This window comes from Bombina bombina, chromosome 4 (genome assembly GCF_027579735.1).
Source record: "Bombina bombina isolate aBomBom1 chromosome 4, aBomBom1.pri, whole genome shotgun sequence".
Lineage (NCBI taxonomy): Eukaryota > Metazoa > Chordata > Amphibia > Anura > Bombinatoridae > Bombina > Bombina bombina.
In genome coordinates, this window is record NC_069502.1 from 425,807,543 (window position 1) to 425,825,157 (window position 17,615).

Genomic DNA, 17,615 nt, shown 5'->3' on the forward strand with positions numbered 1-17,615 from the left:
TTCTAATTCTTGTTTTTAAGTTATTTAAAGGTACATTAAAGTTCCTTATTTATACACAAGAATCAGTAACTAATCACTGTGTTGCCAAAGATCTACACACATAATAAATGTTTGAAATGTATTTAAACTAGTCCTTTTGGGACCAAATTTTAAACTGTTTTGCAATCCAGGGACTCACCCCTTGAAAAGAGTTTTAAATGTTATTTATCTTAACTTTAGTGATCTGCATTCTACAAAATGCTCCATCTTCTCTGGGGCAGTGGAAAAACTACAATTTTCATATTTAGACTAAAGAAAAAAGCTGTAAAAAATATATATTAAAAGTGCAAAAAAACGTTTTTTTCAGTGTGTATAATTAAATAAATCATAGGAATATTATGGGAATATGTTTTAGTCTAATATCCCTTTAAAGTAAAATCCAATATTTTTTTATAATAGATTTAAAACACTGAGTTTAAAACATTACACATGTTTGGGGGTCTTATATGAATATATGTGAACCTATAGATTTTACAAGCATATTGTTCCATTCTTCTCACTCTGAGGGCTTGGCTGCTCCGTCCATTATCTACTACACAGATCTGTCCTGATACCTTATTGGATGGACAAATAAAACAATTTATTCAAACGTCTAGGCATACAAGATTGTGGTTGTGTTACTACCAAATCTAATAAAATCTGAGAAAAGTTAAACTGCACTTTATATCTGCTCATTATTTTCTGTAATTAGGTGACCAAAATGCCCATTATTTAGAGATGGTTAATAGAATACTGATAGGCACTGCTATATGGCTTTTCTTACCTCATCCTGACTGATGCGAATGTGGTCATAGTTAGAGGCCAATGGATTACAGTGGTAGTTAGAGTTTCAACAAACTGAATTGATAATTTCACCAAACTAATTAGAATCCTATAATTCCTGTTATTTCATGTGCAATGCTGTAAGTACAGGACAGCTGTTACCTTCAATAAATGAGTGATTTCTATAAGACCTAGTAATCTGTTCCATAGGATAAGACAGGAGCTATATATAGACAAGAGTAATATTTTACCCTGATCTACTGCTAAATAATACCGGCTTTCCTTTCAGTTGGAGATCATGTGAAAGCTTTGGAATGTGCCAAATCCTATCTGCTCTTCCACCCTGACGATGCTGATGTTTCTGAAAATGTTAGTTTCTATGAAAGCTTGTTAGCTGAGCATATGGATCCCCCGAAAATTCAGCCTAGAACCGTGAGTATGCGCTTTGTGAATGAACCTTTACAACATAGTATATTTTAATTATGCTTAATAAAAGAAAACTTCTCTAATGTTTAAAAGATTTATTCAGATTTAAAGGTGATTTAGATAAAGCATACAGTTTTAAACAACTTTCCAGGTTACTTCTATTATCAAATTTGCTTCATTCTCTTGGTATCCTTTGTTGAAGTAGCAGCCATGCTCTACTGGGAGCTAGCTGAGCACATTAGGTAAGCCAATCACAAGAGGCATGTATGTGTATTCACCAATTAGAAACTAACTCCCAGAAAATCTGGGACTCTCTTGCAAGCACACAGCTAAGAGTAAAAGCAAATATGGAAAAGTAAGTTACAGCATCTGGCCTAAGGGTTCAAACCCAGGACCACGGCAAGGTCTCTTCCCTTCTGGGACCCTATATACAGCCATACATGCATGCTTTCAAACAAACTGAGAACTACACAAGATTGCACAGGCCTTATGTAATTTCCTTTGACACATACAAAACACGGAAAAGGACTACACTCTCAAACTGGACCAGGTTGAGCACCCAGGGCTGTGCATTTTGCAGGGTCATAGGATGTGTACCTGGTCCAGTTTGAGAGTGTAGTCCTTTTCCGTGTTTCACAGTGGTGCATTGTAACTCCTGAACCTACCCAGGTATGATTTTCAACAAAAGATACCAACAGAACAAATCAAATTTGATAATAGAAGTAAATTAGAAAGTTGTTTAAAATTGTATGCTCAGGAATCATAATTTTGACTTTACTGTCACTTTTAAGGTAAGACCCCCTTCTAGGCAGATATATTCACAACATTCCCTCTAATGTATAATGTTTTATTATGAGTTTAAATCAGCATGGTTTTATGAGAAATAGATCATGTCAAACTAATCTAATTAGATTCTATGAGGAAGTAAGTAAAAATATAGATAAAGGGGAATCAGTGGATGTGATATACTTAGATTTTGCAAAGGAGTTTGATACAGTGCCACATGAGAGATTAATGCACACAATTAATTGACTGGAAATAGCTGAAAATGTTAGCTTATGGATAAATAACTGGATAAAAGACGGGGAGTAACAAGTAGTAGTAAATGGATCATACTCAGATTGGACAAAGGTAATCAGTGGAGTCCCCCAGGGATCAGTACTGGGACCTGTTCTTTTTAATATTTTTATTAATGACTTGGAGCAAGGATTAAATAGCAACATCTCTATTTTTGTAGATGATGCAAAGTTGAGTAAGATCAATAGGTCAGAGCAGGATGAAATTGCATTACAAGGGGATCTGCAAAATTAGAAATATGGGCAGGTAAATGGAAAATTAGATTTAATATGGAAAAATGCAACATTCTACATTTTGGAAGTAAAAATAAGCAGGCAATGTATTATTTAAATGGGACAACACTTAGCCAAACAGAGAAGGAATGGGATTTGGGGGTAGTAATAGATAACAGGCAAAAGATGGATGCACAATGCAGGGCAGCGGCTTCTAAGGCCAATACGATACTAGCATGTATTAAAAGAGACATTGATTCAAGGGAGGAAAGCATAATACTGTCACTATATAAAGCCCTCGTAAGACCTCATCTTGAGTATGGAGTGCAGTTCTGGGGACCCATCTCAAAAAAGACATTGCTGACCTAGAAAAAGTTCAGAGAAGGGCCACAAAGCTAAAAAGGGGAATTTAAGCTATGAGGAGAGGTTAGCCAAACTGGGTCTGTTTTCTGTAGAAAAAAGGCGCTTGAGAGGTGACATGATTACTTTATACAAATATATTCAAAGCCCATATACAGAGATGGCAGAAGCTCTGTTTATTCCAAGAAAATTGTTTGTGACAAAAGATAACTATTTAAGGCTGGAGGAAAGGAGATTTCATCTCCTGCAACGGAAACATTTTTTCACTGTAAGAGCAATAAAATTGTGAAACTTATTACCAAAGAAGGTAGTGAATGCCAATACCTTAGATACATTTAAAAATGGTTTGGATACATTTCTGTCTAGAAACAGAATTCAGGGATATGATTGCTTGTGCTAAATGGGTCAACTTTTAATTGGATTAATGTAAGCTCAACTGGAGCATTTTTATAAGTATATTAAGATTTGTATAGGTTGAACTCGATGGCCTTTGGTCTTTTTTTCAACCTCATCTACTATGTTCTCCAGTGGTTCATGAACCTAAGCCATTTATTCTTTTACCCAGGATTACATGGAGTTTATTAAAGGGAGAAGAACGATTAAACTAAATTAAATATAACCATTTTGAGTTGTTTGCCTACATCATACTTTTTCCCTTTATGCCATTTAACCTGAAAGTGATGAAGTATTTCATTTGTATGAAATAAAACAGAGAACCAGCAAACGATCAGTTTAAACAATGAACTATACTTTTTTCCTTTCACTTTTTAAACATAAAATGCCTATGATATATCTAATAATGAATTGTGTTGACATGTATGCTCATCTAATAGCTTTGCCGATATGTTTTCCAGGATGCAGCAGAATTTGTTAGACGCCACAGACTTGAGGCTGAAATCTTAATATCTGCAGCTGGCGGACTGGGATTTACATATTATGAGCCGGTAAGCACTGAAATAGCTGTCCAGAGAGCAGAAAATATATATCAGCTGACTGTCTCTTAAAGTGAATGTAAATTTTGATGCTAAAGTGCCCAGTTTTTAAAAATTTGATTAAAAACAGGGGCACTTTAATTCATCAAAATTTACATTTCACTCCTGTTGAGAAAAAAAAACGTACCTTTTAAACTTGACAGCAGCTCCAGCTTCCTCCGCCCATCGCAAAGCCGCTTCCTGGGTCTAAAATGAGGAATCCGGCTTCCTCCAATCACGGCGTTGAGTCCGACAAAGATTCCCCCGTGGGGGAAGCCGTGATTGGAGGATGACCTATCCATCATTTCTGACATCAGAAATGGCTTGCAACAACCGGAGGAAGCTGGAGCTGCTGTGAAGATTAAAAGGTAAGTTTTTTTCACAACACGAGTGAAATGTAAATTTTGATGAATTAAAGTGCCCCTGTTTTTAATCAAATTATTTAAATCCGGGCACTTTAGCATCAACATTGACATTCTCTTTAAAGGGACAGCATCATTATAAACGAGTGTTGTCAGGTGCCACATTGCAGATCTTCAGGGATATATATCTGACATATTCCTCATCAAATACTATTCAGCTATACCTCCTCAATTCCAACACATCGATTCTCCTCTCTGCAAACCTGTTTATTCCTATTTTCACTATAACTAAACTAAAATAATTCATACACTTCTCCAGCCTTATTAATGGAACAAAATAAATGTGACCTTATTTGAAAAGGCTTGATGACACATATGTTGATTTAATTAATTGATTAAGTATATTATTGATTGTGATAGATGTTTGTGTAGCAGTCAGTTGCGGAGTAATGAATATAAGCAATGTAGATTTGTTAGCAAACAATAAAACTTTTTCATATCAGGGGGATGTGAAGCTAAGAAAATAAATACTATATCCTACATAACAATCAGGACTTCTCTCTGCAATTGGGGGGCAAATCTGGATGCTGAAACATTGTGTAAAGTAATGTAATATTGGTGGCTAAGCTACTGATTCTGCACTGAACATGGCTGGTGACTGCTGGCTTTGCACATAGGCTCCTGGTTCAGCAGTTCAGGGCCAGTAGTTAATTGCTGGTCAAAAGCTGACTTTAACTATGTGTTTAAGTCCTTTGTGAGAGTTTCACCAAAAAGTTCTCTTTAAGCAGTTGAGCAATAATAAAATAGCCTAGCACATTTAATTATTTCTTCTTAACACTCACTCATTTAAAAAAAATCTACAATTAGCAGTGTCCTGTTTTAAATATCTTCAGAATAGTGGAAAAACTATTAAAGGGACACTCGGGTTAAATTCAATTTTCATGATTCAGATACAGCATGTAATTTTAAAAAACTTTCCAGATCCTACTGAGCATGTGCAAGAATTCACAGACTGTACGTATATGCATTTGTGATTGGCTGATTGCTATCACATGGTACAAGGGGAGTGGAAATATACATGACTTTGAAATTTGTTATAAAAAAATCTACTACTCATTTGAAGTTCAGACTAAGTGCTATTACATTGTCTTGTTATCTTGCATTTGTTGATTATGCAAATCTAATGTGTTGACTGGTCCTTTAAAAGGACCACTAAAGTCAAAATTAAACTTTCATGACTCAGATAGAGCACACAATTTTAAATAACTTTCCAATTCACATCCATTATCTAAATATGCACAGATTTTTTTTATATGCACAATTTCTTAGTCTCCAGCTCCTACTGAACATTTGCAAGATTCACAGAATATACGTATATGCATTTTGTGATTGGCTGATGGCTGTCACATGATGCAGCTACTACTTATGTGAAATTCAAAAAACAGAAATGATTCCCTAAACCTAGCCAAATCAGATGTGGTTTTTCATGCTGACCCTCGCAGGGGCTTCCGTGGTAGAATTATTGTAAGAAAGGGGTCAGCCCCCTGTGAGTGGCATGATGGCTTCTATATAAAATAATGAATCTCACTGAAAAGGGACACTTCACTTCATTGAGCGAAGTTGTCAGGGAGCAGGGGGGCACTTTAAAAATCCTGCAGCCAATATAAATCACAATACGCTGCTTTCTGCGTATATCATCTTACAATCTCTTCTATTTTTGTAGGAAGGTGTTTTTTTATTAGGGTTATAAGTATTGTGAGTGTTTAGATAAAAGCTTCTAACTGTCAGGAAAAAGTTGTGAGATCTGCAGTGTGAAAATCTTTACAGAATTACGCTGGGATATGAGAGATAATTTCATACCCGCCCATGTTCAGCCCATTTTTCACAGAACTATTAGGTTTGTTTTTTTGTACTTATAAGTCTGAATTTGTACGTTTGTTTTGCACATCCAGTTTACTTAAATTACGATTTACATATTTAATATGATTTCTCCCTGTGTAATTTACATACACATTTTACATTTTTGATAAAATACAATTTTTTGTGAAGAATTTTGGTAGGATTTTTGATGTACCTTAACAATACAATTTATTTCCTGCGCAATTTTTAAAGTAAATGCTTCAATTATTAATTTTGTTTGATTTTTAAACTACAAATTTTATTGCACACTTTTGTAACGTACGCACCTCCCCCCTAATACAAAAATGCAGTATACGCCCCTTAGAGACGCACCGTGTGTTCAGGGTAAAAAGTGGCTTTATGAATTCCACCAGGGAAATAGAAGGGCTGGCGAGTATTGTTATAGAATCTTACCAGCCCAGAGCTTTAGAGAATTGGCCCCTTAGTAATTTTTTATGTTGTCTATGTATTATGCATTTATTGATTATGCTATTCTACTTTGTTTAGCTAGGTCATGTACAGAACAAAAATGTCCCATTAGTAAAACTCAAATGTTGTTTACAGCAACATATAACATATTGTTTTGCTATTGTAATGCACACTGAGATTTATTTAAAATGCACCCAGAGCTGACTCTCTGTTTGCCCTAAAGTATTGTCTGTTATGTGAAAACAGCCCTGAGAAGAATGAGTTATATCACGGCTCATTTGGTAATAACATTGTTCATAGAATGACTAGTCAAATTCTTCCACAAAATAAACTCCTATATAGTGCACTGAAATGCTTTCATCCTTAAGGAATGCAGGTGAGGATGGGGCCTCTCGACACCAGCACATAATTTAACTCAATAGTTCAACTTTAAATGTTTTTATTCGATCAGCAGAGCATAGCCAGCAGTAATAAAACCAACCTCCTTGCCTCATTCACTCTGAGCAACTAATATAGGATGTAAATGCCGCGTGAAAACTAAGACTTATGGAAATTTAATTCATATTTATTTTGTTCTTGGTGAAGTGATTTCCCTCCTACAACTGATAAATTTGCCATGAGGAACTGTCTGACTCTGCATTTATTTTTACAAACATAAGCTAAAACTGTTGTTTATGATTATTATATAATGTTGAGCTTCAAAAAGTTTATGTATTATATTTCTGGTTCCCTAGTTTTACAATTCATAATCTTGCTGTCTTCAGTTTTATAATTACAGGGTATTCAAAAATAATAAATATAAATGGTGCTAAATGGTTGTAGGTCAAAAGATCCCTTCAAAATAATACATTATGGGCTAAATTACAAGTGCTGCAGTAAATTTACATTTTTTCGCTAGCAAAAACATAGCTAGTGTTAGGCTTTTTGCACTTCTCGGGTCCCCTGGTATTAGAAGTTGAAAAAAATAATTATTTTGCACTAGCAGTAACCCAAAAAGGGCTAAAAAGTGTAACCCCGTAGAAATAAAATGTCCTACTTGAAAAAAAAAAATTGTCATGCTCCCTCTTCATGCGGTCTCCAGCCGCACACTGAATAGTGAATGCAAGGTACCCCTTTTTTATAGGGTTACTCTTGCATTCGTATTGGCTGATTTGAATCTTCAAATTCATATCAGCCAATAGGATGAAAGGAAATGAATTTAAGCTTTCTGATTGAAACAAAGGATCGTGAGCTATATAAGCTATTTGTTTTCAGCAAAAGCAGTAAGATAAAGGCCATTCCTGTACAGTTTTCTCTATTTTAATTTGCTTACACAAAATAATGAATTGTTATTCTTTCATTCAAAAATCATAAAATACCACAACTTGAAATTGTTTTTTAAAATGATTTATGTCACAAGAAAGAATCTCGCGTTTGCATTGCCGCAAGCCAAGAGCTCACGAGAGTGCTTCCATAGCCTCCAGTGGGAGCCTCGTTTTCATGCCGGCAGCCAAGGCATACAATCTTGCGCAGCAATAAATAAATATACATGCATATGCTTATATACATTTATATTTATGTGTTTATATATATATAAATATAAAACACACATATAAATGCATAAATATATATGTATTTAGGCATATACATATATATTTATAGAGAAAACACAGCCCCCATTGACTTCCATGTAAAGGCACTTTAGGTGACTTTTTTTTTCAAACACCCCACATCCCCTCACTTTAACCCCTTATAACTGTTTTGTGCAATTTTTTGTTTTGTTTTTTAAAAATGCTCATCTTTATATTTTATGGTAAAATATTGTTCACTTTATTTTGGGGGCAAGTGGGGCAACTTTTTATATTTAACCAGAGGTCTGACTTCTTGTTAATTGCGCTTAACGATCTAATGTCTGATTATTTAACGTTCGCCCGTAAATGGGCAGATTTGCCCCTTTACAGGCACATGTTAAGATAGAACCTCATTTGTGAATCTAGCTCTCAATGTTTTCAGGTACCAATACACTGCTGCCCCTTCAACAAAGGATACCAAGAGCATGAAGCAAATTTGATAATATAAGTATATTGCAAAGTTGTTTAAAATTGTATCTGAATCACTAAAGAAACATTTTAGGTTGTATGTCCCTTTAAGCGTTGAACTTGAGTATTGCACTTGAGCACAAATCAAAATTTCACTGTAAAATGTAGCACTTTTTAAGACCTAAAGTAAACAGTTATGATGAATAGTATAGCGCAGAACTACATAAAGAATAACTCCATTACTTCCATAGGCTTACTGCACCAACAGCTTTGCACTACAGCGGAATGCAAAAACAGAAGCACTATTGATGGCTATGTCAGTGCACAATAGCGCTAATATTTTTGCACTCCACTTGTAATCTAGGCATCTGGATTTAGATGTTTGGATTTTTGGATAAATATAAGCTGAATAATTTATTAAATGTTATTATGTTGTTACAGGACTTCTGGGTTACTGGTGGAGATCGGCAAGATGAGAACAGGTATGCAGGCTTTGGGGGTTAAAAAAAAAAAGATATGCTTTGGATTTGCTCATATAGAAGCCAATGAGTGAATTAGGTTTAATAAATGGATGGTTAATTGATATATGTAAGAATTTAGTCATACAGAATCTGTTGGCACATTATAAATAAAGATTAGAATGATAATATCTTTAACAACCAGCGAAGACAAGAAACCACAACTATTAGTAAGAGATCTGTCTTTCAAGCTACTTATTCAAACATATGAAGTGCATTAACTGGTAATATATAGTGAATATACACCATATATAGAGCTTTTAATCATTCTAATATCTACAAATGTGCACTTGATTGTTTTTGGACCTCTGCAATATAGACGTACTACAAGCGCAATACACAGTCAAATAAAGCTTACAAATGGTCATGAGAGTTGCTATATGATACATGATTGTTTCAGTTTTCATGCCACATTCTCTCATTATAATTGCAAAACTGCACAGGGTAAAACACTGCTATTTTCCACCAAATAATTCCACCACAGCCCTGCCAAATCTGTTGGCGCTCTACAAATAACCCATAATAATAATAATTTATAGCAGGTGTACCAAGCTCAGTTTATCTGGGGGATACTGGCCAAGTGCTCTTCTGCCATGGGGGCTGCTTGAACAGAGTGATTTTCTGGAATTGGATATACTAGGAACTTGAAGTGACATTTACCTAAATAGTAGTGCACAGTGGGAGTTGTACAAAAACATAATTTATGTAAGAACTTACCTGATAAATTCATTTCTTTCATATTAACAAGAGTCCATGAGCTAGTGACGTATGGGATATACATTCCTACCAGGAGGGGCAAAGTTTCCCAAACCTTAAAATGCCTATAAATACACCCCTCACCACACCCACAAATCAGTTTAACGAATAGCCAAGAAGTGGGGTGATAAGAAAAAGTGCGAAGCATATAAAATAAGGAATTGGAATAATTGTGCTTTATACAAAAAAATCATAACCACCACAAAAAAGGGTGGGCCTCATGGACTCTTGTTAATATGAAAGAAATGAATTTATCAGGTAAGTTCTTACATAAATTATGTTTTCTTTCATGTAATTAACAAGAGTCCATGAGCTAGTGACGTATGGGATAATGACTACCCAAGATGTGGATCTTTCCACACAAGAGTCACTAGAGAGGGAGGGATAAAATAAAGACAGCCAATTCCTGCTGAAAATAATCCACACCCAAAATAAAGTTTAACAAAAAACATAAGCAGAAGATTCAAACTGAAACCGCTGCCTGAAGAACTTTTCTACCAAAAACTGCTTCAGAAGAAGAAAATACATCAAAATGGTGGAATTTAGTAAAAGTATGCAAAGAAGACCAAGTTGCTGCTTTGCAGATCTGGTCAACCGAAGCTTCATTCCTAAACGCCCAGGAAGTAGATACTGACCTAGTAGAATGAGCTGTAATTCTTTGAGGCGGAGTTTTACCCGACTCAACATAGGCAAGATGAATTAAAGATTTCAACCAAGATGCCAAAGAAATGGCAGAAGCTTTCTGGCCTTTCCTAGAACCGGAAAAGATAACAAATAGACTAGAAGTCTTACGGAAAGATTTCGTAGCTTCAACATAATATTTCAAAGCTCTAACAACATCCAAAGAATGCAATGATTTCTCCTTAGAATTCTTAGGATTAGGACATAATGAAGGAACCACAATTTCTCTACTAATGTTGTTGGAATTCACAACTTTAGGTAAAAATTCAAAAGAAGTTCGCAACACCGCCTTATCCTGATGAAAAATCAGAAAAAGGAGACTCACATGAAAGAGCAGATAATTCAGAAACTCTTCTAGCAGAAGAGATAGCCAAAAGGAACAAAACTTTCCAAGAAAGTAATTTAATGTCCAATGAATGCATAGGTTCAAACGGAGGAGCTTGAAGAGCTCCCAGAACCAAATTCAAACTCCAAGGAGGAGAAATTGACTTAATGACAGGTTTTATACGAACCAAAGCTTGTACAAAACAATGAATATCAGGAAGAATAGCAATCTTTCTGTGAAAAAGAACAGAAAGAGCAGAGATTTGTCCTTTCAAAGAACTTGCGGACAAACCCTTATCCAAACCATCCTGAAGAAATTGTAAAATTCTCGGTATTCTAAAAGAATGCCAAGAAAAATGATGAGAAAGACACCAAGAAATATAAGTCTTCCAGACTCTATAATATATCTCTCGAGATACAGATTTACGAGCCTGTAACATAGTATTAATCACGGAGTCAGAGAAACCTCTATGACCAAGAATCAAGCGTTCAATCTCCATACCTTTAAATTTAAGGATTTCAGATCCGGATGGAAAAAAGGACCTTGTGACAGAAGGTCTGGTCTTAACGGAAGAGTCCATGGCTGGCAAGATGCCATCCGGACAAGATCCGCATACCAAAACCTGTGAGGCCATGCCGGAGCTATTAGCAGAACAAACGAGCATTCCCTCAGAATCTTGGAGATTACTCTTGGAAGAAGAACTAGAGGCGGAAAGATATAGGCAGGATGATACTTCCAAGGAAGTGATAATGCATCCACTGCCTCCGCCTGAGGATCCCGGGATCTGGACAGATACCTGGGAAGTTTCTTGTTTAGATGAGAGGCCATCAGATCTATCTCTGGGAGCCCCCACAATTGAACAATCTGAAGAAATACCTCTGGGTGAAGAGACCATTCGCCCGGATGCAACGTTTGGCGACTGAGATAATCCGCTTCCCAATTGTCTACACCTGGGATATGAACCGCAGAGATTAGACAGGAGCTGGATTCCGCCCAAACCAAAATTCGAGATACTTCTTTCATAGCCAGAGGACTGTGAGTCCCTCCTTGATGATTGATGTATGCCACAGTTGTGACATTGTCTGTCTGAAAACAAATGAACGATTCTCTCTTCAGAAGAGGCCAAAACTGAAGAGCTCTGAAAATTGCACGGAGTTCCAAAATATTGATCGGTAATCTCACCTCCTGAGATTCCCAAACTCCTTGTGCCGTCAGAGATCCCCACACAGCTCCCCAACCTGTGAGACTTGCATCTGTTGAAATTACAGTCCAGGTCGGAAGAACAAAAGAAGCCCCCTGAATTAAACGATGGTGATCTGTCCACCACGTTAGAGAGTGTCGAACAATCGGTTTTAAAGATATTAATTGAGATATCTTCGTGTAATCCCTGCACCATTGGTTCAGCATACAGAGCTGAAGAGGTCGCATGTGAAAACGAGCAAAGGGGATCGCGTCCGATGCAGCAGTCATAAGACCTAGAATTTCCATGCATAAGGCTACCGAAGGGAATGATTGTGACTGAAGGTTTCGACAAGCTGTAATCAATTTTAGACGTCTCTTGTCTGTTAAAGACAGAGTCATGGACACTGAATCTATCTGGAAACCCAGAAAGGTTACCCTTGTTTGAGGAATCAAAGAACTTTTTAGTAAATTGATCCTCCAACCATGATCTTGAAGAAACAACACAAGTCGATTCGTATGAGACTCTGCTAAATGTAAAGACGGAGCAAGTACCAAGATATCGTCCAAATAAGGAAATACCACAATACCCTGTTCTCTGATTACAGACAGAAGGGCACCGAGAATCTTTGTGAAAATTCTTGGAGCTGTAGCAAGGCCAAACGGTAGAGCCACAAATTGGTAATGCTTGTCTAGAAAAGAGAATCTCAGGAACTGATAATGATCTGGATGAATCGGAATATGCAGATATGCATCCTGTAAATCTATAGTGGACATATAATTCCCTTGCTGAACAAAAGGCAATATAGTCCTTACAGTTACCATCTTGAACGTTGGTATCCTTACATAGCGATTCAATAATTTTAGATCCAGAACTGGTCTGAAGGAATTCTCCTTCTTTGGTACAATGAAGAGATTTGAATAAAACCCCATCCCCTGTTCCGGAACTGGAACTGGCATAATTACTCCAGCCAACTCTAGATCTGAAACACAATTCAGAAATGCTTGAGCTTTCACTGGATTTACTGGGACATGGGAAAGAAAAAATCTCTTTGCAGGAGGTCTCATCTTGAAACCAATTCTGTACCCTTCTGAAACAATGTTCTGAATCCAAAGATTGTGAACAGAATTGATCCAAATTTCTTTGAAAAAACGTAACCTGCCCCCTACCAGCGGAACTGGAATGAGGGCCGTACCTTCATGTGAACTTAGAAGCAGGCTTTGCCTTTCTAGCAGGCTTGGATTTATTCCAGACTGGAGATGGTTTCCAAACTGAAACTGCTCCTGAGGACGAAGGATCAGGCTTTTGTTCTTTGTTGAAACGAAAGGATCGAAAACGATTGTTAGCCCTGTTTTTACCTTTAGACTTTTTATCCTGTGGTAAAAAAGTTCCTTTCCCACCAGTAACAGTTGAAATAATAGAATCCAACTGAGAACCAAATAATTTGTTTCCCTGGAAAGAAATGGAAAGTAGAGTTGATTTAGAAGCCATATCAGCATTCCAAGTCTTAAGCCATAAAGCTCTTCTGGCTAAGATAGCCAGAGACATAAATCTAACATCAACTCTAATAATATCAAAAATGGCATCACAGATGAAATTATTAGCATGCTGGAGAAGAATAATAATATCATGAGAATCACGATTTGTTACTTGTTGCGCTAGAGTTTCCAACCAAAAAGTTGAAGCTGCAGCAACATCAGCCAATGATATAGCAGGTCTAAGAAGATTACCTGAACATAGATAAGCTTTTCTTAGAAAAGATTCAATTTTTCTATCTAAAGGATCCTTAAACGAGGTACCATCTGATGTAGGAATGGTAGTACGTTTAGCAAGGGTAGAAATAGCCCCATCAACTTTAGGGATTTTGTCCCAAAATTCTAACCTGTCAGGCGGAACAGGATATAATTGCTTAAAACGTTTAGAAGGAGTAAATGAATTACCCAATCTATCCCATTCCTTAGCAATTACTGCAGAAATAGCATTAGGAACAGGAAAGACTTCTGGAATAACCGCAGGAGCTTTAAAAACCTTATCTAAACGTATAGAATTAGTATCAAGAGGACTAGAATCCTCTATTTCTAAAGCAATTAGTACTTCTTTAAGTAAAGAGCGAATAAATTCCATCTTAAATAAATATGAAGATTTATCAGCATCAATCTCTGAGACAGAATCCTCTGAACCAGAAGAGTCCAAAGAATCAGAATGATGGTGTTCATTTAAAAATTCATCTGTAGAAAGAGAAGATTTAAAAGACTTTTTACGTTTACTAGAAGGAGAAATAACAGACAAAGCCTTCTTTATGGATTCAGAAACAAAATCTCTTATGTTATCAGGAACATTCTGCACCTTAGATGTTGAGGGAACTGCAACAGGCAATGGTACATCACTAAAGGAAATATTATCTGCATTAACAAGTTTGTCATGACATTTAATACAAACAACAGCTGGAGGAATAGCTACCAAAAGTTTACAGCAGATACACTTAGCTTTGGTAGATCCAGCAGGCAGAGGTTTTCCTGTAGTATCTTCTGGCTCAGATGCAACGTGAGACATCTTGCAATATGTAAGAGAAAAAACAACATATAAAGCAAAATAGATCAAATTCCTTATAAGACAGTTTCAGGAATGGGAAAAAAATGCCAAACATCAAGCTTCTAGCAACCAGAAGCAAATGAAAAATGAGACTGAAATAATGTGGAGACAAAAGCGACGCCCATATTTTTTGGCGCCAAAAAAGACGCCCACATTATTTGGCGCCTAAATGCTTTTTGCGCCAAAAATGACGTAACATCCGGAACGCCGACATTTTTGGCGCAAAATAACGTCAAAAAATGACGCAACTTCCGGCGACACGTATGACGCCGGAAACGGAAATGAATTTTTGCGCCAAAAAAGTCCGCGCCAAAAATGACGCAATAAAATGAAGTATTTTCAGCCCCCGCGAGCCTAACAGCCCACAGGGAAAAAGTCAAATTGAGGTAAGAAAAAATATGATAATTAAAGCATAATCCCAAATATGAAACTGACTGTCTGGAAATAAGGAAAGTTGAACATTCTGAGTCAAGGCAAATAAATGTTTGAATACATATATTTAGAACTTTATAAATAAAGTGCCCAACCATAGCTTAGAGTGTCACAGAAAATAAGACTTACTTACCCCAGGACACTCATCTACATGTTTGTAGAAAGCCAAACCAGTACTGAAACGAGAATCAGTAGAGGAAATGGTAAATATAAGAGTATATCGTCGATCTGAAAAGGGAGGTAAGAGATGAATCTCTACGACCGATAACAGAGAACCTTATGAAATAGACCCCGTAGAAGGAGATCACTGCATTCAATAGGCAATACTCTCCTCACATCCCTCTGACATTCACTGCACGCTGAGAGGAAAACCGGGCTCCAACTTGCTGCGGAGCGCATATCAACGTAGAATCTAGCACAAACTTACTTCACCACCTCCCTTGGAGGCAAAGTTTGTAAAACTGATTTGTGGGTGTGGTGAGGGGTGTATTTATAGGCATTTTAAGGTTTGGGAAACTTTGCCCCTCCTGGTAGGAATGTATATCCCATACGTCACTAGCTCATGGACTCTTGTTAATTACATGAAAGAAAGATATACACACTTGTCTATAGTTATCTTGTGAATGCCAAGTGATTTGATTATTCTAAAACTGTATAACAGCGTAAATAGAGCATTTATCCAAGCAGTGCATGGTGGGAGTCTACACTGGACAATGCTAGTCTTTATACTTATCTAGTGAGAACATCAACTAGTTATACTTCTTAGAACCCTTAATAAAATGACCGGACAAAATTAAAGATTTACCTAATAAACAAGGGGAGGACCAGATGAAACTATCTTTAGGGTCACATATAGCCCCATAGCCAGTATTTTGAGACCATTGCTTTAAAGGGACATGAAACCCAAATTCTTCACAAAGGTGTTCAATGAGGTTGTGGTGAGGCCACTAAAGTTCCTGCAAACCATGGAGCTTGCTTTGTGCGCAGAGGCATAGTTAGGTTAGAACATTAAAGAGCCTTCCCCAAACCATTGTCACAAGTTGTGTTAAATCTCTTTGTATACTGCAGTATTACGACAACCCTTTACTGGAACTAAAGGGACCTATCCCAAACCCTGAAAAACAGGGCAGACCATTATCCCTCCTCCACCAAACTTTACTGTAGGCACTATGCTTTTCTGTTGGTAGAGTTCTCCTAAAGCACGACTCATCATTCCAAACATTTCCACTGCTCCAGAGTCTAGTGCAGTGTGCTTTACACTACGTGAGGCTTTACACCACGTGAGGCTTTACACCACGTGAGACTTTATACCACGTGAGGCTTTACACTACGTGAGGCTTTACACCACGTGAGGCTTTACACCACGTGAGGCTTTACACTACGTGAGGCTTTACACTACGTGAGGCTTTATACCACGTGAGGCTTTATACCACGTGAGGCTTTACACCACATGAGGCTTTACACTACGTGAGGCTTTACACTACGTGAGGCTTTATACCACGTGAGGCTTTATACCACGTGAGGCTTTATACCACGTGAGGCTTTACACTACGTGAGGCTTTACACTACGTGAGGCTTTACACCACATGAGGCTTTATACCACATGAGGCTTTACACCACGTGAGGCTTTACACCACGTGAGGCTTTACACCACGTGAGGCTTTACACCACGTGATGCTTTACACCACGTGAGGCTTTACACCACGTGAGGCTTTACACTATGTGAGGCTTTATACCACGTGAGGCTTTACACTACGTGAGGCTTTACACTACGTGAGGCTTTACACCACGTGAGGCTTTATACCATGTGAGGCTTTACACCACGTGAGGCTTTACACTACGTGAGGCTTTACACTACGTGAGGCTTTACACCACGTGAGGCTTTACACCACGTGAGGCTTTACACCACGTGGGGCTTTACACTATGTGATGCTTTACACCACGTGAGGCTTTACACCACGTGAGGCTTTACACCACGTGAGGCTTTACACCACGTGAGGCTTTACACCACGTGAGGCTTGTGTACAGCTGCTCAGCCATGGAAACCGATTTCAAGAAGCTCCTGATACACAGTTCTTGTACTGATAATGCTTTCAGAGGCAGTTTTGAACTCTGTAGTAAATTATATTACATATAATAGGAAATGTGTACATTCTGCATCCTTCAGAGCTTGATGGCCCCTTACTGTAAGTTTGTGGGGTCTACTGCTGTGTGCCTGGGTTGTTGTTGCTCCTAGACAATTCTACTACCCAATACTAGCACTTACAGTTGACCAAGAATGATGTAGTAGGGCAGAAATTTAATTTGGCATAAATGCATTTGGTTCTGGTGACATTATCTCAATACCCATTAGTTGCTTCATTTCTTTTATTTTAGATCTGTAGCAGATCACTCTAAAAACTAAATTAAGCACAAAAAAGCTTTAGGAAATTGGTCCCTGTAATAGCTTCATTAGCACGTAATGACTAAGTCATCCCTGAGTGTTAGAGTCAATGGTTTTGTGTGCCTGTATCTATAGATAAGTATAGCATTGCTTACAGATATGTCATTTTCTTGTGTTCTAGGGAGCTTGCAGT

The 17,615-nt window shown here is 37.3% G+C and overlaps 1 protein-coding gene across 2 annotated transcripts in view; it reads left to right on the top strand.

Moving 5' to 3' along the window:
* P3H2 (prolyl 3-hydroxylase 2) overlaps positions 1 to 17,615 on the top strand; it is a 268,946-nt gene that overhangs the window by 216,653 nt on the left and 34,678 nt on the right. For both annotated transcript variants that reach the window (XM_053710243.1, XM_053710244.1), the window contains exons 5-7: positions 1,091 to 1,233; positions 3,731 to 3,820; positions 8,997 to 9,037. In XM_053710243.1, coding sequence (XP_053566218.1) covers positions 1,091 to 1,233; positions 3,731 to 3,820; positions 8,997 to 9,037 — 274 coding nt within the window. The remainder of the gene's footprint in view (positions 1 to 1,090; positions 1,234 to 3,730; positions 3,821 to 8,996; positions 9,038 to 17,615) is intronic.